Genomic DNA, 21,248 nt, shown 5'->3' on the forward strand with positions numbered 1-21,248 from the left:
AGCTGCGGCTGACCAGTTCCATATGGCGGGAGGAATGAGAACATACACACCGCATACATTACCAGTGCTAACAAACCAGCACACCCTGTTCCCCGCTACACCTCACAACAGAGCACTCAATACATGTGAACTACAGATCCCACCAAAATACCCTAGTCACTACAGTTATTGCTCCGACTGTGAAATCGTAAGGATCTGCATTAAAACTGTGTATTTAATTTAAAGTCACTGGTGGCTGATACTGAGTTAATTTTAGTAATGTTTTAAAAAATAGATTTTTATATGTTTGAATAAAATGTAAGTGGTTCTTTCCCATGCAAAACTTACTGCCATGATGCTATGATGGTTGCCAGGGTGTTGCTATGTGGTTGCTATGGTGTTCTAGATGGTTTCTAGGGTGTTGCTAAGTGGCTTGTTAAAGTGTTCTTCAGTAGTTTTATTCCTGGGTCATTGTTAGAACGTTCTGTGTGGTTGCTATGCGGTTGCTAAGTATTCTAAGTGGTTTACAGTTGCTATGAGGTTACTATGGTGTTCTAGATGGTTGCCAGGGTGTTGCTATGTGGTTTGCTAAAGTGTTTTTTAGCTGTTTAAGCACATTCCTGTGTGGTTGCTAGAATGTTCTGTGTGGTTTCTAAGAAGTTGCTAGGATTCTGAGTGGTTTACAGCATGTTGCTATGAAGTTACTATGGTGTTTTAGATGGTTGCCATGGTGTTGCTATGTGGTTTGCTAAAGTGTTCTTTAGCCGTTTAAGCACATTCCTGGGTGGTTGCTAGAATGTTTTGTGTGGTTGCTATGCAGTTGCTAAGGTGTTCTGAGTGGATTATAGCATGTTGCTATGAGGTTACTATGATGTTCTTGATGGTTGCCAGGGTGTTGTGATGTGGTTGCTAAAGTGTTATTCAGTTTTTAGCACATTCTTGGGTGGTTGTTAGAACACATTAGCAACTGCAACCACACAGAACATTCTAAGTTGTTTACAGCATGTTGCTATGAGGTTACTATGGTGTTATTGGTGGTTGCCAGGGTGTTGCTATGTGGTTGCATGGATATTCTGGGTTGTTGCTAGGTGGATGTTTAACGGCTCTGTCTCTAGACTCAGTTCCTCCTTTCTATACGGCAAAACATTATTTTTCTTGCCAAAATATATGTATAATATACTGTATAAGATACATAAATGTTGTGAACAGCATGGTTTAAGAAAATATATTTACTGAAATTTAAAATATATTTTCTTTAAACCATCATATGGCTAAATGTATTAGGCTATGTATTTTAAGGATAAAAAAATACATTTAAATTTTATGTAAATGCACTAAATATATTTGTTTAAAATACATTTTGGACAATATAAATATATTTACACTGAAAAAATATAACACATGAGGAAATATTAGTTAATTAATAATAAAAATATATATATATATGTTTTGACCATTTTTGAAGTATATTTTAAATGTATATCTAAACATATTTATTTTTTGCTGAAAATGGTGTGCCTGATCACTTAGTAAAGTAGTAAACGCTAAACATGAATACTTGGCATTAAGAGTTTGTCCAAATCACTAGTTGTAAGTCATAGTTGCACTGGCAGTTTTCCAGTGTCTCTCCCGCTGTTCTCTTACACAAACAGATCTGTCGCCTGCACATCATGACCACTCAGCATCCCCCCCCCCCCCCTCACACCTGTCAATCATTCAGCCGTGAAGGTCCTGACCAGGGCAAAGAACAAACGCTACCTTCATGATCACCCCGCCTGGCCGAATCTGAGCGGGAATCTACCGGGAATGAGGCCTCGGAACATCAAGGAGAGTCCACATACAGGATGTTTGATATTTCAATTCAAACATCTTTTACTAGCCGTGCTTAAACATCTAGAATGTTGGATGCAAAGCTTCTCGTTGTGGGAGTGATTACAGTCACAAAAATCATTCTGTTCAGGCACAGGGAGGTGTTTTGTGTTTTAATTGGCCGCTCCTGCTCTATCTCTGTTCGTTCTGATCTACGGCCTGAAACCGGAGCCACGGGAAGTGGCCCTGCAGACTGTCTTGTCAGCGTAGACAAATTATTCCATTGACAAAAAAGCAGGCTGTTTTTCTTCCCGTTTTTTTCAGCTTTTGCGTCTTTGTTTTTGTATCCCCCCCTAATGTACCGGACGGGCCTCTTTTTAAAAGCTGTTACCTGAGTTATTGAGAGGGGATGAAAAGACGGCCCACGGTTTCGTGATCTTCGATGCGGCGCAAACCCCTGCGCTCAGGAAAAATCTCCCAGGAGGTTTGCGGTATTCCGGCCCGTTGAGCCTCAGGACCCCCTTTCCCAGTTTTCAGGCCATGCTGGAAATTCCGTGAAAACAGTGCCTGGATGAAAACCAGGTCTATATTTACATTTCCTTTGAAAAGGGTTTCAGTCTTATCATCGAGTCAGGCGTATCACCTTCCTCTGCAAACTCATCTCGGAATCAGCCTCGCTACGAGACGCCGAAATATGCAGAAAATATCCGAGGTTGAAGATCATGTTGACTCAAATGCGAGTTCCCGGAAAAGTGAGCATGTTGTACTTTTTTTTTGTGGTGTTTGCAAAGACAAGCATCACTTTTACTTTTTTACCGTTTAAAAGACTTTTGTTTTCTTTTGAAATTGATCAAAAGTGACAGCAGAGACATTCATAATGTAAATGCTGTTCATGTGAACTTTCTATTTATCAAAGAATCCTAAAAAATGCATCACAGTTTCCACAAAAATATGAACAATATGAACAGCACGACTGGTTTCAACATTGATAATAATCAGAAATGTGTCTTCAACAGCAAATCATCATATTAGAATGATTTCTGAAGGGTCATGTGACACTGAAGACTGGAGTATTGATGCTGAAAATTCAGCTTTGATCACAGGAATAAATTACATTTATATAATAAATAAATGGAATAAATTGCCATTTTGAATTGTAATAATATTTCACAATTGTTATTTTTACTGTATTTTTGATCAAATAAATGCAGCTTTGGTGAGCATGAACATACCCCCCCCCCCCCACCAAATATAAGCGTAATATTTCTGCTAACCCCAAACTTTTAAAACATTAAGCACTTTTTGACCTGTCCGACAGTAAAACATGCAAAAACAATTGAAAGGTCAAATGCGCACACTGAACACTCATCTGAGGTGATTCGCAACCATGCGACCCAAAGCCACCTACGCCCCCAGGACGAGTTAACCTCTGTTCTTCTGATTAGGGGCCCGAGAGCCGTCCCGTCCCTCGGTCCGGCCCGGATCTCGTCTCTACAACCCCTCCGCTGGGTAATTGTTTGCAAACCTTCGCACCGGCCGCCCCGGGGCACACAGCGGCCACAAGCGTGGTCATTCTCACCACACTGACCCTAAAGCTAAACAGGGTCACTCACCGGCCCCATTTAGCTCTGCCCACAGGCCACCGGGCTCAGTGACATGCTCAGTTGACCCTTGACCCCAGTGATTAAATATCGGCCAGATTCATCTGCAAACATTTAGGCAGTGTCACCTCCGCCGAGCCCCCGTGACACTCGTGCAATGCTGTCAGATTCTGCACGAGCTCGGAGCAAGAGCACACATCAGGGCACTGAGCTCTGCTACAAAACACAATCAGCGCCCTACCTAGACAGCAGCGAAACTATGCTGCATTTAGGGCAAACAAACTACAAACATCCATCCATTTGGTCAAACAAACTAATGATGCACAAAGGGTTTTAGGAACAAAGGTTTTTTGGACACTTCATTAAAGACCAGATCACTTTGAACGAACGTTCTGTTAACATTACTGGACGTTTGTTCATAACGTTGAGAAAGTTTGCACAGCAAAAAAAGTATTTTTGTGCTGTTTTCCATTACAAATATTTTAAAAATCTTAAATCAAGATGCATTTACTTGAGAAGGAAAACATCAAAATTAAGTGAGTTTATGCTTAAAATAAGAAAATATATCTATCAATGGGGTAAGAAAAATAATCGTGTTTTCTCGTTGAATTAAGTGTATTTTTTCTAACCCCACTGACAGATATATTTTCTTGTTTTATTAAGCATAAACTCACTTAATTTTGATATATTCCTCAGAAAATAAGACTTATTTTGCTTCTCAAGTATCTTGATTTAAGAATGTTTAGATATTTGTACTGGAAAACAAAACAAATGAATGTGTTTAGGTCCAATATATATATATGACATTGCATTATTAGTTAAGCAGGAACGCTAATGGCAAACTTTCTACATGCTGCAGATGTAGGTAGTAAACAGCAGGGCAGCTCACTATAATCAAACTGAGCCGTTAGCAATAATATGCAAAACACATCGACTTACAGTATTTAAGCCTTCAGAATTAAATCAAATTTAAGAAGCATTAGTTGTGACAAAACCACACACACTTCCCATCAGAGACCCGAACCTGAAGGCCTCCAAACGTGTCTCAGATTATACTGATTTGGTAAGGATCATAGGACAGGATTCTTCAGCGTGACCTCTGAACTCTGACCTACCAGTCTTCCTGAGAGGGAAGTCCTCTCTGTAGTCCAGGCCAGAGGTCAGAGGGTATTTGAAGGTGGGCGGAGTCTCTCCTAGAGGAGGGGAGCTCTGTTCCGCAGGACCCGGGTGGGCGGAGCTGTGGTGACATCATGAGAGCGCGTTACACTTTTCATACTTTTGATTCCACTCACATTCTATTCTACTTTGTTAAACACTCACATGGAAAAGAAGTCTAAAGTGCAGAATGAGGAGGGTGATGATGTACCTGTACCACAGTTTTGAGCGGCTGAGAGGGTAACCGGCGCCGGACACAGACGGGTCTTTAGCCGATTTACTCATCAGAAAGTCGTGCAGTTTCTGACGGACTTCAGTACTTGCCATCGCACCTGCGGAAAACATGTTAGAAACGTATTAAAGTCAGCCTATATGTGACTCTTAATATGTAATGACTTAATATGTAATGGATATATAATTAATATGGAACTGATGTGAAATTTCCTTTTTTTATATATGTAGCTATATTTATTTTTAAATAATTAAATAAATGCATATTTCATTTTCTTTTATATATGTATTTAATATATATTCAAATAAAAGTATGTATTTTCAATTTAATTGTTCATATTTATGTTTTTTTGTTTTTTAAAGAAATATTTATTCTTGTAATCAAGCCCTTTCAAATATCTCATTATCTCAAGCAAACAGTAATTTTCTATCATTTTACATTTTAATATTTAAATATATCTGTTAATTATTTTTATAATTTAAATATAATATTTAAACAAATATTATTCATATAATAAATAAGATTGAATATGATATAGTTATATTATTAAAATGAATTAATTAAACATGTATTTAATATATCTTAGTCTAATAGTTTTCCTTGCAATTCAGTAATTTAAAAGATCTCATTTTTTTGCGTGCTATCTCTATTCTAATTATGCTTGACAAATAAAATTTGATATTGTTAAAAGTTTTGTTCAGGTGTCTTAATATAAGTCATAATATTTGTATAATGAATTCAGTGCATTTTTATTATTTGATTTTCTCACTCCGCTCAAGTTACATGTGCAACTCAGAAAAGAGAGACATGTGCAGAAACAGCGTCACCTAGTGGTGAATCAAACCATTTTCCAATAGTTTCTGGACATAACAAACAGTAGTCATTATTCATTTTCAAGTGTATTACCAAAAGAAAAAACTATTGGGCCAATTTGGGGAATTCTGAACTGAAAGTGGGAAAGACTGAGAGCGACTGTCAGGGAAGGGTTGTTCTGCTAGCGTTTGCTCACTCTCTTTAGACCGCTCCTTCCGTCTGTGGTGCTGGTGTTTGTGTGTTTCTCTCCTGTGGAGCTCCTTCTCGTCCTCTCGCACCTCCTCTCTCTCCTCCTCACACACCAGCCGACGCTCCTCAGCGAACACCTCCTGCTGCTGCCGTAGAGTCAACAGAGCCTGCTGGAGCTGAACACACAGATGAACCCGACATGTGCACAGGGTTAAAGAACATGGCTGATGCTGATATTTACAGATCAAACTGACTTCAGACTGATGTATTGGCGATACACTGCAAAAAATGTTTTTCATAATTATGATTTTTTTTGTTTGAAATCTTTGTTACCGGTTCAAATATTATAATAAATAATATATAATAATTCTTAAATCAAGACTAGAGCAGTAAAATGACATAAGAAATTATATCTTGTTTTCTGGGGAAAAACATCTAAATTAAGTGAGTTTTTGCATAAAACAAGCAAAATGATCTGCCAATGGGGTAAGAAAAATACCCCAAAAATACTTTTTTCCATTTGAATTAAGATATCATTTCTTATGTCATTTTACTTCTCTAGTAAATGCTTCTTGAAATAAGAATTTTTAGATATTTGGACTGCATGGAAACAAGTCAGAAATACTAAGCAAGAAAAGCATTTTTGCAGTGTATTCAGTGTCCCCAAGCAGTATTTGGACATTTAGTGCACACTTAATGTTTAAATGTAGTATTAAATAACAAATATGATTATGAACCCCCATTTTTTTTTTTTTTTTTTCTTTGCATTTTGACCATCATCTCCCATCTCCTTCACATCACAACCAGAGCATTACTTGCACTGACTGGTCTCCCATCTGCATCTTAAATGTACTTTAACTTTTATCTGTGCATATACACTGATGAGCCAAAACATTACGACCACATGCCCAACACACTGTCGCCGGTTTGTGGTTTGTCCCTCCTTGGACACTGTAGGTAAATTCCCACCACGGCTGATTGGGAGCAACACTCAAGTCTTGTCATTTCAGAGATACTCCAACCCAGTCGCCTTGCTATAATCTGGCCCTTATCAAAGTGTCTCATATCTTTCATAAGAAAAAACAATCCAAGGCACTCGAGTATTAGTTTTTAGAAAAATATAAAAAGCCTTTATTATTTCATGACTTTATTCATGATTTTAAAACCAGGTGACAAGCAATGCGGCCAATAAGCCTTCATCAGGGTGTCTCATTTCTTTATTCCTGCCCATTTCCAACACATTGATTATGAAAACTGATTGTTTGCTGATTGTTTGAAGTCCCGCTGTGGTGAAAATCAAGTTTTTAATGTTGTTTATATGTCTATGTGGTGTTTTTAATATGCTTTAAGGAAAACCATGTGTAAATTCATAAGTCGACACCATTGCTGAGTATTTATCAGATCAACGAGTGGATCTCTGAGCTGAGTGAGTGAGTGGAGGCGGGGCTCATTTGCATATTCATAGAACCACGAATACTAAATGAGGCAAGGGTGTCGAGTTACATTCAAGCTATTTTAAGGAAAAAACTTTTAAATATGTCATATTGGTGATCAAAGATGAGTTTTAAGGGATCAAATGATTGACTACAGGGGGACTTTAATATATGGCCTTGTTAGGAGATGATCAACAATATATTCGCTTCACCTGTGACCGGTTATAATGTTTTGGCTCTTATTGCTATTTGCACTTCTGGCTAGATGCTTCTGTATTTCATTGGCTTTGTACTGTACTCTGCACATTGACTCAATCTAAATCTAATTTATCAGAAAACATACTTTTCAAACTAAACATGCAAAAGGTTTAAAGATTAAGATTAAAAGTCACTGAAAATGAAATAGTGCAGATAACCATTACTTTTAATATTTTATGACTTTCTTTTGTGGCCCAATTTGAACTATTCTGCATGTATGCACTCATTCAATGCTTCACACACACACACACACACACACACACACACACACACACACTGAGGTAATGAGATCAGCTGAGCATCTCTGACTAAATCGACTGGTTTCCTGCAGGTCAGACAAGTGACCTTAAACCCCACTGACCTGCTTCAGAAAGAAGATCAGCTTCATCCGATCTACAAATATCTGACACAAACAGCGTCTTGATTTGACTAATGAACGGACCAACGGCATCATTTCAGTGGGTGGAGTTTGCTCTAATGAAAACAGAGCTTTATACGGATACGTCACATTGTCGTCATTGCATGTAACTTCCTGGTATCCTCACACAGATAACAAGTAACCAGGTTTACTATTTTTAGCAAGGATAAACTTGCACACACTGCAAAATTATTTTCTTCCTCAGCAAAATTTGTCTTGTTTTCCCAGTACAAATATCTAAACATTCTTAAATCAAGATTTATCATTTACAATCATTTACTCGAGATACAAAATTATGTAAAATGTGTTTTTTTTGCTGAAGACAAGCACAAATATCTGCCAATGGGGTCAGAAAAATGAACTGAATTACATTTATTTATTTCTCTGACCCTACTGATTGATATTTGTTCTTATTTTAAGCATAAACTCACTTCATTTTGATAAATTTTTTCACAACTTAATATCTTAAGAAATGTTGCATCTCAAGTAAATGTATGTTTAGATATTTATACTGGAAAACATAAAAGTACAAAACAATACCAAGTAGGAAAATCAGTTTTTCAGGGTTGGTGATTTTTCTATCACATTTGTTTAACCATTTATGATTATACTTTCTAAATAGTATGATAACTGCAAAATTTGCATGTTTATTTGCAGTGTGTGGTTTTTCCATCCGGGGTCACAGTAAATAAAGACTGATTCCCAGCTAACAAAATGATGTGTAACACTATTTTAAGGTGGCGTAGTTACACGTTACTACATAGTAATAACAGTTAATTATGTATAATTACAAGCTAACTAACCCAACCAAACCCAAACCCTAACCGTAACTCTATAGTAAGTACATGTATTTAATTAATGTTACTCAGTACTTATTTGAGTATGCACAATGTAACTAATTCAGTCACCTTAAAATAAAGTGTAACCAAATTATTTTCAAAGAACATTTTGTGAATGTTCCCATTAAGTTATGAAAACATTATTTAAAAGTTTTTCAAATGTTTTTTTTTTAAAAAGTTAAAGAGGCCATATGTCCTTTGGTCTTGATTTTGTTTTTGGGCTCCACTAGAATAGGTTTACATGCTTGAATGATCAAAAAACACATTATTTTCCCATATTCTCCATTGTTGCAGCTCCTCTCTTCCCTGTCTGTCAGTAACGCTCTGTTTAGTTCCTGTCTCTATGAAGCCCCTCCTTCTGAAAAGCTCAATGTGCTCTGATTGGTCGGCTGAACCAGTGTGTTGTGATTGGTCAACCATTGGTCAACGCCCCTTACCATAACCACCAGTTTCAACACACTACTAACTAACTCAACCAGGCCCCGCCCCTTTATTCTGTGTATAATTATTTAAATGAGGAATATTGTGACGTGTTTGTTCCTAGAAGTAAACTCAAGACTACAATGGAGGCGTTTCAGGGAGTTCAGAAACAGTAGCCGCGTTTCCATTACCCTTCAAATTGCGCAAATTGAAATTGCGAATTGAAAATACGCCCAATGGAAACACGTCAATTTCGCAAAAAAAAAAAAAAAAACATTTATCGCAAAAAAGTTTGTATGCTCGCATGAGGTGGTTTTTCAGGCAATTTGAAAAATAAATTTTTCGCAAAACTGCAATGGAAACAGTTTTTGCGCATTTACAGTCACCTGACGTAGATGACGCGGTGTGTTTGGACAGATTACGAGACAGAGTTCTTTATTAAATTCATAAAAGACAAAATAATTACAGGAATACTGGATTCTAAACCTCAAAGAAATGCCACAATCAAGACCTTGAAGTAGGAATGAGGGAGAAACACCCAGAGACACCTCACATGTGCCGCTCTCAAGTATAAGGGTCTTTCCTTGCCATTAATGATTGGATAACACACATACGTCTCCTTCCATTAATAATAATGGCCAGTGCAGTGGCTGGGATATAGTACATAAACCTACCAACGTCCGATGTCATGATTTTTGGAATGACTTATCGCGAGAGGAAAAAATGAAGTTTAGCTGCACAACATCGGTTAATGGAAATGCCGTCATTTTGCAATAGTTTTTTGTCGACATTTAGACAAAAATCGCAAATGTTTTGCACAAATCTGTAATGGAAACGCGCCTCCTGACACTGATATAGAGAATAACTCCCGCTGGAGGGACTTGGTGCTTTGGAACTTTGCAGACTTTCTTCATGCTCGAACAGCAACATTAAACAGAAAGATGAACATGTGTATATATAGCATAATGGGCCCCCGTCATTGGGAACATTACATTTTATCATTACACAAACAATGTTCAATGAACATTCTGAAGCAAGTAATAAAAAATGTTAGTAAAATATTCAGGTAAAACTTTTCAGAAAAAAAAAGTTCCTTGAACAATGTCTTAATAATACCTTTGAGAGAACCGTGCCAAAGTTGTGGGAAGCTTCCCTGTTAGATGGTTGTACCTTGATGTGCTCCTCGAGCTGGGCCTGATGTTGTCTCAGCAGGTTCTGGTGCTGCTTCTGGAACTCAGAGATGAGCAGCTGTTTCTGGATCTGCTGCTGTCTCTGGATCAGAAGCAGCTCGCGCTGTAACTGCTTCTCCCAGTCATCCGAATCACGGTCCCAGTCCAACATGCTGACCTCAGATGTGCCCGACGCGGACAACCCCTCTGAATCTGAGAGAGAGAGACAGCGCAAATACACTCAGCAAAGAGTGTCAAACTAGATTTAATGCAATAAAGCCACACTTGAGGTAACATGCTACTTTGCCCAAGTTTGATTCAATTCAGCCAAATGGTTTGTGGACAAGTACAGTTTAAATGCCTCAGTTTTACAGATCGCAAACTTATTTCTGAGACTAGCTCATTTGTGAAGGATTGCAGTGTTAGCTGCATGAAAATGACAAATTAAAACCCTTCTTTACGGTCTTTAAATAAACCCAAGGGCAATTACGGGCATAATCTACAGGGAGGGTCTTTTTATGGGGTCTGTTTCAAATGCCTTGAGCGTAAACACAGAGGTATTTCAACAACCCTCCCGTTCGAGGCCGAAATCTTATTTGAGCTCAATCTAAAGCGAGACACCGTGTGACTGTCATGTTTGAGATGCACTTAATGTATTTTTACACAGGTGAAAAAAGGAAAGGCGTTCGTTCGGTGTAGTATATGTGTGTGTTTAGAGAGAGAATGATCTGGTCTCATGCCCTAAAAAAGCTGCGCTGTAAAAATGCGCTCGTAAACATGACCTTAATCTGCTGCTCCAATCTCCTCACTAATAAACCTATTACTGCATGCGCTGTTTTCTTTATAAAGCACACAGACACGACCATAAGCATGAGACAACAATGAGATAGACTTTCAGTTTCAGTATATCAATATACAGTATCTCAAATAGTTTCTTCGATGTCCCTCCTGAGGAAAAGACCCCAGTAATCTCATGCGTGTCTCCTCTTGAGTTTCAGATGTATGGAAGCCCATTTCAGCCACATGAGGAAAAATATGCTTTGGGAAATCATGGTTATAAGATTAAAATGATGACATGAAAAGTCGAAATACCAAGACATTATGACATAAGTTATCATGAGACAATAATACAGAAATATGAGATAAGAAAAGAAATGACTTGTTTTTTAATGTCATAATTACGACTTAGTATCTCATAATTTCTACTTTTTCTGCCATAATTATGACTTTTTATCTCATTATGACTTAGTATCTCATAATTTCAAATTATGTCATAATTTTAATCATAAATCATTCATTTTGATTTAGTGTGTCATAATTTTGTCTTTTTATGTCACAATTATTTATTTTTTTCACAATTAGGACTTTTATGTGATAGTTATGACTTGTATGCCATTATTTCCTCATAATTATGACTTATTATGTCATAATTTTGACTTTGTATGTGATAGTTGTGACTTATTGGCACAACTATCTTAGTATGTCACAATTGTGTAACTTAGAATGTCACAATTGTGACTGTTATCTCATATTTTTTTATGCCATAACTTTTTGTGATAGTTCACTTAGTCATACATTCGACTGTATCTCAATTATGACTAAGTATGTCACAACTGTGACTTTTATCTCATATTCTTTTAATTTTTATGCCATAATTATTACCTTTTTATCATTATTATTACTAGTCTCTCATGATTTTGATGTCATATGACTTAATTTCATAGTTATGACTTAGTATGACAATTTCGACTATATCTCATGTCATGATTATGATTTAAGTGTGTCACAAATTTGACATTTAGGCCTATTTCATAATGTTTACTTCTTATGTCATAATTCTGACTTTTTATCTTATAATTATAGTATATCAAAATTGACTTTTTATGTATTATAATTATAATTTACCAAAGTATGATTTCTTTTTTGGTTACATTTTATTTTGATGGTCCACTTTAGATATTCTACTAACTGTACGTAACTTTGCAACCACGTGTCACCTAGCAGTCATTATAGTACTACTAGACTGTAGTAGACTGTTAGGTTAGGGTTGGGTGTTAGTAGAATAAGTTGGCATACTGTAGTTGCAAAGTCTGTATAATGTCTGTTGGAGGAGCATCAAAATAACGTGTTAGCAGATATTAAGCAGACAGTCTACTAATACTCTAATTAGAGTTAGTTGGCATATAGATGCAAAGTTACTTATAGCTAGTAGAATGACTAAAGTGGACCATCGAAATAAAGTGGTTTTTTTTGTTTTTTTTATGTGGCTGAAATTGGACTTCCATAAGAGATCTCAATGATATGCTGGGGTATGACAAGATATCAAAGTCTGGGATCTTAATATGAACTCAATCTTCAATGATCAAACAATATGAGCTGCTCTCCACATTCATTTGATACTGCACTCTAGCTCTATACTCTAAATACTCTATACTTCGGTGCAATAAAACCTCCCTCTGGTCACACACAGTTATTCTTTGATAGTGGGTTATGGGGGTAACCATGTTGCATTCGACTCAGAATATCAGCATCACGTCCAAGTTCTGGCGATGAAATAAAAACCGCCTCGTTGTGAAACCATCTCTTGCCACAGAGACTCCACCGGGCCCCCGGCCCAGAATACACAAACCACAAAAAGCACAGGCCACCAAAACAGAACCACAACACTGGCCAAAGGTGTCAATCGACACCAAAAATACTGCGGCATGTGCCTCTGAACGTAATAAAAGACACCATGAGATAACTCTCTGACTCTCAAAACCTTCACTTCAGAAACATCTCATTGTTTGTTTCTCCTGCTGTTATTAAAAAACAGCGTGCGTTATAAATAAAGCCTTCCGGTATGTAGTTACGTGAGGAGTCAACTCAGACGGAACGATAACCAGGCCTAATCTTAGCATCCTAATGCCTTAAGCCCAAAATACGGTGGCTAAGAATAGTCAGGCTTGAAGTCAAGAGGCCAGAACATTCACCATGCAGCCGTGGGCAGTAAGGGAGCGCAGAGGGGTAAATAACTGCCCTCTCACGCCATTCCTAAAGCGGGACGCCGCTCACAAACACACCTGAGCACAACACTGTCAAAAGATGTTCCCAGAAACCACAAATCAAGCATGAAGTAAACACGCATCCACCTGCTAAACACTGATTTCACTTGACAGCATTAGATTCTGCTTGGAAAATCTATTGATATTCACTATTATTCAGCAAGTGACAGTAAAGAATGTTACAAATATTTCTATTTCGAATAAATGCTGTTCTTTTGAACTTTCTATTTATTCAAAAAATCCTTTGAAAAGGTAGCAGTTTGCACAAAAAAATATGAAGCAGCACAACTAAATATTTATTAAATGTTTCTTGATCATCAAATCAGCATATTAGAATGATTTCTGAAGGATCATGTGACACTGAAGACTGGAGTAATGATGCTGAAAATCCAGCTTTGCAATGCAAGTTCAAAAGGAATGAATTTGGTTGGACGTTTGCACTTTTATGCGTATGCAAACAGTGTGTGACAATGGGGGTTGTGCTATCAATTTTACCTTCTTAGTGTGCACTTTCTCATCACCAGCCAAGTACATACATTTAGTGCATAGTATAGCCTAAATATGCTAAATGGGACGCAGGCACGCACTTGGACGAGCTCTCATTCCCTGCAGAACGACTTCAGGTGTCTAAGAGAAACATTCTCCTCACAGTCGACACACATGCTAAAAACAGGAGTTGCACTGTTGAACTCTTACGCTGCTAACTCATAGAGTTACCAACCTGGTAGATTAATAGCTCTGTTTGGAAGCATACTGTACTGCTCTCACTGCAAAAAAAAATATATATATTTTTTGTCTTGTTTTCCAGTAAAAATATAGTAAAAAGTATTGAATCAAGATTTACTTGAGAAGGAAAATGACATAAGATATTAATATCTAAAGCCATTTTGATTCTCAAGTAAATCTTGATTTAGGAATGTTAGATATTACTAGAAAACAAGACAAACATGTTGAGTAAGATTTTGCATAAATGGAATAAAAATGCTGGATGGGACTCAATGTGCAAATAATTGAGGTAATGTGACAACACTTTAGCATGCAACTGATTAAAATGTTTATCATTGCACAATTCATTCTACTTATTTAATTCCGCAACGCATAGGCAAAATGCAGTATACTGCACAGTATTTAGTAAGAAACATAACTTGCCAAAACAAAGCAAAAATGACTGTTTTTAGTCCATCTTCATGAAATAAATGAGGATACTATTGGTCTGAGATCTGCAACCTGCTGCTGGACTTTAGCTGTAAAGTGCCTGACTAATGGATGAGTGTGTCTGGTGTTTATATACAACACCATCATGAGGAAACATGATGCGAATCATTTGATGTGAGTCATTTGCTTTTGTTAAATTAAACAATGGATTATTATGTGACATATGAAACTATCTGACATCTCAATATAGATTTGACCTGGCCAAGAGCTGTTGAATCATCTACGAATAGTGTGATGTGAAACTCTCAGTAACTCTCATCACACAAGATGGAAACAGAAACAGAAAACTGCAGAGATCTCGATATGAACTCAAACACTTCTCATCGACTTCTCCCAAGAACACATGACCTGAGCTGCTTCTCACATTCATTTTAAAGCTCATATACTCTTACTATATGCCAACTACTTGTGTGTAGCGACATTTGAGGAACACAATTTACCTGAGCTGGTCCTCACATGTGACAGGCCTACCTGACCATCACCTTAATATCTCAGTTGTTTCTGGTACACTGCAGAAAAGGACTGTCTTACTCAGTATTACTGATAATTATCTAAACATTCTTTAATTAAGACACATTTACTTGACAATTAAAAGAGGGAAAAGGCGAATTCATACTTAAATCGGCTGTGGAATTCAGAAACCCTTGTTATTAGCGACACCGGTGGCCGTTAAGTGAACTGCAGACAGCCACTTACTGCTCGTGAACGCGCACATTCCGCACAAGAAAGACACTGATCGTGATTAAAGGCCTGATATACTCGCGTCACGGCGAAGTTATTTTTCGTTCTTCGCTTAGAAGTAAAATTAAGTTGGAAATACCTTTGCAGCAATACAGGCCTACTGTTAACGAACACCCTGACGCCGTCCACGCTGCTGACAGCGGTGTTTAGACGAGTAGCCTATGTGAATACACTCTGAGATCTTTCCTCTCAGTGACAAAATAAACACACAACAAAAATGACAGCGGTGAGAAAACAGCAAAGAGCATCTGCGATGTGGACATGTTAGCTCAAGTTCTGCAGTTCACAGGCATCATGTCGACAGATGAGGTAATGAAACATGGCACTTTGACATTACAGTACAGAATGGCTCTTTCATTATCCTGATCTGAACATTGGATAAGCATTCGTTTCATGTGGCACATAATGGAAGAGAGGCTCACATCCTTTTGATTTTCCCGGCAAAAACGTCCCGACTCCCGAGTCACAAGATGTCTTGTTTTTAAGTTTCATTACAAGCTGTTCACACATTGGCAATAAAAAAACGATTAATGCATGAAACTTATTACATATAGCCCATTTAAAACAAGAACAAATAAGTTATCTGCCAATGTTGTCAAACTGGTGAAAACTGGTTTTACTTTTCTTACCCCACTGGCAGATATTTGTTCTTGTTTTAAGCATAAACTCACACAATTTTGATAAATTTCTCAGAAAAAAAAAGACTTACATCTTTTGTAATTTTGCTTCTCAAGTAAAAAATACTTTTTTTTTAATTAAAAACATAAAAGTAAAATTACTAAGCAAATCCTTTGCATTGTAGACAGGTCTAATGGAGAGCTAATGAAGACTAAACACCTGCGTCTGAGGTTTTCACTTCACAAAATATCTCGATTTTGAACATCAACAACATAATGTCTCTTGTTGGAATTCCAATGATGGAATTCTAAGAGAAACATCAATTTAAAGTTCTAATGATGGAATTCTCAGAGAAACGTCTGAGATGATGTTGCTCATGTAAGCATGCTCTGGGACGTGTGTTCAGGTGTCGTACCTGACCCGATGGCAGCGGCGTGTGTGTCCAGGCTTCTCCTCCTCCACTCTGCAGTGATGCTGGAGTCAGCTTCATAAATGGTTTGCAGCATAACTTGAGCTTCAGACCTCGGTCTCAGCGTCCCGGCTTCCTCTCCTTTGATCCGTCTCTCTCTTGCAGAGGGGTTCTGCTGTTTCCGGGTCTCTTCTGTGGTTTCTTCTAGCCGTCCCTGCTGAGTTTCATCAGGTAGATCAGTGAGGAGACGTCACAGGTGAGAACGTCAGCTCTGTTCCTGCCTCTCAACCTCTGTAGAGGAAACTCTCTCTCTGTCTGTCTCACGCTTTCTCTCTCTGTTACTCTTCCTAACCGCGCGCTCTCTCTCTCTCTCTCTCTCTTTCTCTCGCTTAGGTGCCAAGAATAGCAGCAGGACCAGCCCAGGACAGAAATAGGCCGGGCCAGACCAGGGGAGTAGAGCAGCGGCCAGACGCTCAAAATAGCAACACAAAAACACAGCTGTCTGCCTTCATCTCTTCCCTGCGCACTCTCTCTCTCCTTTCATTTATCTCTGCATGGGTGAGTCGCATGAAGAAAACGACCAGCTCGTGTTTCACCACAAAACCAAAAGAAAGGACCAGGCAACTAGGTTTAACGTCAAGAAAAGGAAGCCTGGAAGGAAATTAAGCACATTTCATCCTACTAAATTCTCATGACTGTGACTGTGAAAAAATATTATTGGTGTAACATGAGAAATGTTGAGACTCTCATTACTTTAATGCAGAAAATAGCTTTTTTTTTTGCTTCAACAAGAAAATTTATCAGAATTGTAATCTATTTTACAGTAAATAAAATAAAATTAAATGAAAAATATGAATTATATTGTAATTTATTTTATTTACTATTTTATTTACTTTTATTTATTATTGTCATTTAAATTAAAATCAACATGAATTAAATTCAGGACACATTTTTGTACTTTATGATTGAAGACATATATATATATATATATATTCAAAATTCTTATATTGGAGCAATGAAAATTCTCATTCTCATAACTGTAATTTATTAAAAAAATATTCAAATTAAATCAATCGTACTATTATAAATATGAATGAAATTTTACTTTTTTATATTGTAATTCATTTTATTTTATTATTCTAATTAAAATCAATAAAAACAAATTTATTACATATTTTGTACTTTATAATTGAACCAATAGAAATAAAAATTATCATTTGTGGACAAATATGGTTAGTTGTCACAATAATGTCACATTGCAATATATATATATAGCCTATATATATATATATATTGCAATGTGACATTATTGTGACATTATATATATAATTGTCTTATTTTAAATGACATTTTTCAAATTTCTTGATTTCTTTCTTTTGATCTTGTGGTAAAATATGAGCTGGCCGAGATCCTGACAGGTTTGCTGAGGTTCCCTCTCCTGATGACCCTTTGAATCCCTCTATCTCTCTCTCAGTTTCTCTCTGCTCGTGTCAGACTGTTTTTCCTCAAGCTCCTGTGGACAATCTTTCTGTCATTGAGTGTTTTTCTTCTGTTTGATCTTTCCTCTTATCCGTTTACACTCTTTCAGACGGGTCTGTCTCATGGTCTTGTCTTCTCTTCACCTGTTTCTCTCAGAGGGTTAATCTCAGTAAAAGCATTAGCAGGACGATTTCAAAGGGAGATTCGGACACATTCTGCTGTTTCCCAAACCTTCATCAGTCAGCAAATAAAGACTTTGATTTTCTATCTGCAAAATGGCATTTAAGTCAAAATGCACAGAATAGAGAGATCTGGACTTTGACTTTGCAGATAAAAAGTGTCTTTGCTAGTAGACAGTTAGAATTTAGTGCCTTTCTTTGTGATTAATCTGGTGTGTACAATTTCCAGCTTATTAACATCACATTATAAACCATCAAATTTGAGCAGTCTGAGCACAGTTTGAGACTTTGTTGAGATTTCTTCTGAAACTAGAAGAGATAATGAAGTAATTTTGGAAATGTCTCCATTTAATCTTATTTCTAGGAGAAACATCTGAGATATCAGAGAGATTTGTGATTATTCTTTCCTCCAAATTCCATAATGAAATACACATTTAATATAAACTGATGCTACTGTTAACAAATAACGTGAACAGATTTGTGCTCAGATTTGTGCATTTCCTATTGATACATGAAATTGAGTCGAAACATATTTGGGAAATTGGGTTGAAACAACCTTTAATTCACCTTTTTTGCTTTTTGATATATAATTTGATATAAGGAGGAGGATTTTTCTCATTCTACATTTTAGCATTAGACAAATATTTGGAGACAGTAAAAATCTCTGACCTGAGTCATCAATAACTTTGGAATGTTTTACTGGCAGAAAATTCTTTATCATTAAATGTTTATTTTTGCCAGCTTGTAGGTTTACACCAGAAAGGAATAATTAAAAAAATAAAAAATATGAATATAATTTCAATTTGTTTTTATTGTTGTTCATTTTAATATATTAATTAAATTCAGTACAAATACTACTGTGACAAATACTTAAAATTGTATTTTACAAATGTTTTTGTACGTTATAATTATATATAATGTATATACAGTATATGTATTAATAGCTATAAAGCAATATATCAGTTCTTCACATTGCAATGAAAATGAGAAGTCACAATAATATCACGCTGCAAAATGCAATATACTGTAGATAGATAGATAGATAGATAGATAGACAGACAGACAGATAGACAGATAGATAGATAGATAGATAGATAGATAGATAGATAGATAGATAGATAGATAGATAGATAGAGAAAACAGACAGATGGATGGATGGATAGATAGATAGATAGATAGATAGATAGTCAGTCAGACAGACAGACAGACAGACAGATAGATAGATAGATAGATAGATAGATAGATAGATAGATAGATAGAGAAAACAGACAGATGGATGGATGGATAGATAGATAGATAGATAGATAGATAGATAGATAGATAGATAGATAGATAGATAGATAGATAGATAGATAGATAGATAGATAGATAGATAGATAGATAGATAGATAGATAGATAGAGAAAACAGACAGATGGATGGATGGATGGATGGATGGACGGATGGATGGATGGATAGATAGATAGATAGATAGATAGATAGATAGATAGATAGATAGATAGATAGATAGATAGATAGATAGATAGATAGATAGATAGATAGATAGAGAAAACAGACAGATGGATGGATGGATGGATGGATGGATGGATGGATGGATAGATAGATAGATAGATAGATAGATAGATAGATAGATAGATAGATAGATAGATAGATAGATAGATAGATAGATAGAGAAAACAGATGGATGGATGGATAGATAGATAGATAGATAGATAGATAGATAGATAGATAGATAGATAGATAGATAGATAGATAGATAGATAGATAGATAGATAGATAGATAGATAGATAGATAGATAGATAGATAGAGAAAACAGACAGATGGATGGATGGATGGATGGATGGATGGATGGATGGATAGATAGATAGATAGATAGATAGATAGATAGATAGATAGATAGATAGATAGATAGATAGATAGATAGATAGATAGATAGATAGAGAAAACAGACAGATGGATGGATGGATGGATGGATGGATGGATGGATGGATGGATGGATGGATGGATAGATAGATAGATAGATAGATAGATAGATAGATAGATAGATAGATAGATAGATAGATAGATAGATAGATAGATAGATAGAGAAAACAGACAGATGGATGGATGGATGGATGGATGGATGGATGGATGGATGGATGGATGGATGGATGGATAGATAGATAGATAGATAGATAGATAGATAGATAGATAGATAGATAGATAGATAGATAGAGAAAACAGACAGATGGATGGATGATGGATGGATGGATGGATGGACGGACGGACGGACGGACGGACGGACGGACGGACGGATAGATAGATAGATAGATAGATAGATAGATAGATAGATAGATAGATAGATAGATAGATAGATAGATAGATAGATAGATAGATTGATTTCATGGGCTCTTTAAACAAAATCATGAAAGCCCCACTAAACTTCCCTGCAGGGAAAACACCTGACAATCGGCCAGTTTTAAGGAAAAATAGGACATAAAACACCGGCTTCTGACGTGGAATCCCCTCAGGCCTGCCCAATGAATTAGGAAACAGAGGAAATCTTTTTGTAATCCAGAAAAAGCACAATTCCCAGGAGTGAGACATTCCTAATGCATGACAGAGATGAAGTTCCTCTGTGGCCACAAATGGCATCACAACTTTAGTTTCCCAAGCATGCAGTTTTTAGGGATGTTTGCTAAGGCACACATCACCCAGCACCTTAGCAACCACCCAGAACACCCCTAGCAACCACAGGACAACATGCTGGAAGTAAAAACCATTCACAAAACCTTTGGCAAATGTGTAGCACTGTGGCTGTGAATTGTGCAAACACCGCTACAGTACATCTTTGTGAAGTGTACTGACTGCTCTTATCCACACACACACACACACACAGACCTATAGATGTCCTGCTCTTCCTCTCCAGACAAAACAATAGCAGTGTTGTTAAATAGGTCATCTGCACAGGTCTGACAGAGAAACAGACACTCCCAAGGTAAAAGAGGGCAGATAAAAATAACCACGACAGCAAAACAGCCTGTTCTATCTATAAAGACCTTCAGCGGTTTCTCTGAACACAAGTGCACTGGCAACTGCATATTGCACAGTATGTTCTATGTATAAAGCAAGAAGGATGCAGTTTGTGAATGCTTCTTGTGTTACTGTGACTGTACTTGTGTTGTGTAGACAGTAAGAGTATCTCTCAGGCCTGAGAATATGTGAAACTGTAGGCATTATGTAATGAGAGACATTTCAAACAGCAGCTG

The 21,248-nt window shown here is 36.8% G+C and overlaps 1 protein-coding gene across 4 annotated transcripts in view; it reads right to left on the reverse strand.

The window, feature by feature from the left end:
- LOC307163632 (histone deacetylase 9-B) overlaps positions 1-16,740 on the reverse strand; it is a 28,929-nt gene extending 12,189 nt beyond the window's left edge. The window contains exons 1-5 of one of the 4 annotated variants that reach the window (XM_079879757.1): positions 16,349-16,740; positions 10,317-10,528; positions 5,786-5,954; positions 4,756-4,876; positions 4,505-4,626 (exon numbers count right to left, since the gene is read on the reverse strand). In XM_079879757.1, the coding sequence (XP_079735883.1) occupies positions 4,505-4,626; positions 4,756-4,876; positions 5,786-5,954; positions 10,317-10,528; positions 16,349-16,439 (715 nt within the window). In that variant the 5' untranslated portion in view covers positions 16,440-16,740. Of the gene's footprint in view, positions 1-4,504; positions 4,627-4,755; positions 4,877-5,785; positions 5,955-10,262; positions 10,529-15,045; positions 15,124-15,394; positions 15,471-16,348 lie in introns of those variants that run through there. The other 3 variants (XM_079879756.1, XM_079879758.1, XM_079879759.1) reach the window with 3 other exon arrangements.
- Between the last annotated feature and the right edge of the window lie 4,508 nt (positions 16,741-21,248).

This window comes from Squalius cephalus (genome assembly GCF_949319135.1).
Source record: "Squalius cephalus genome assembly, chromosome: 8".
Lineage (NCBI taxonomy): Eukaryota > Metazoa > Chordata > Actinopteri > Cypriniformes > Leuciscidae > Squalius > Squalius cephalus.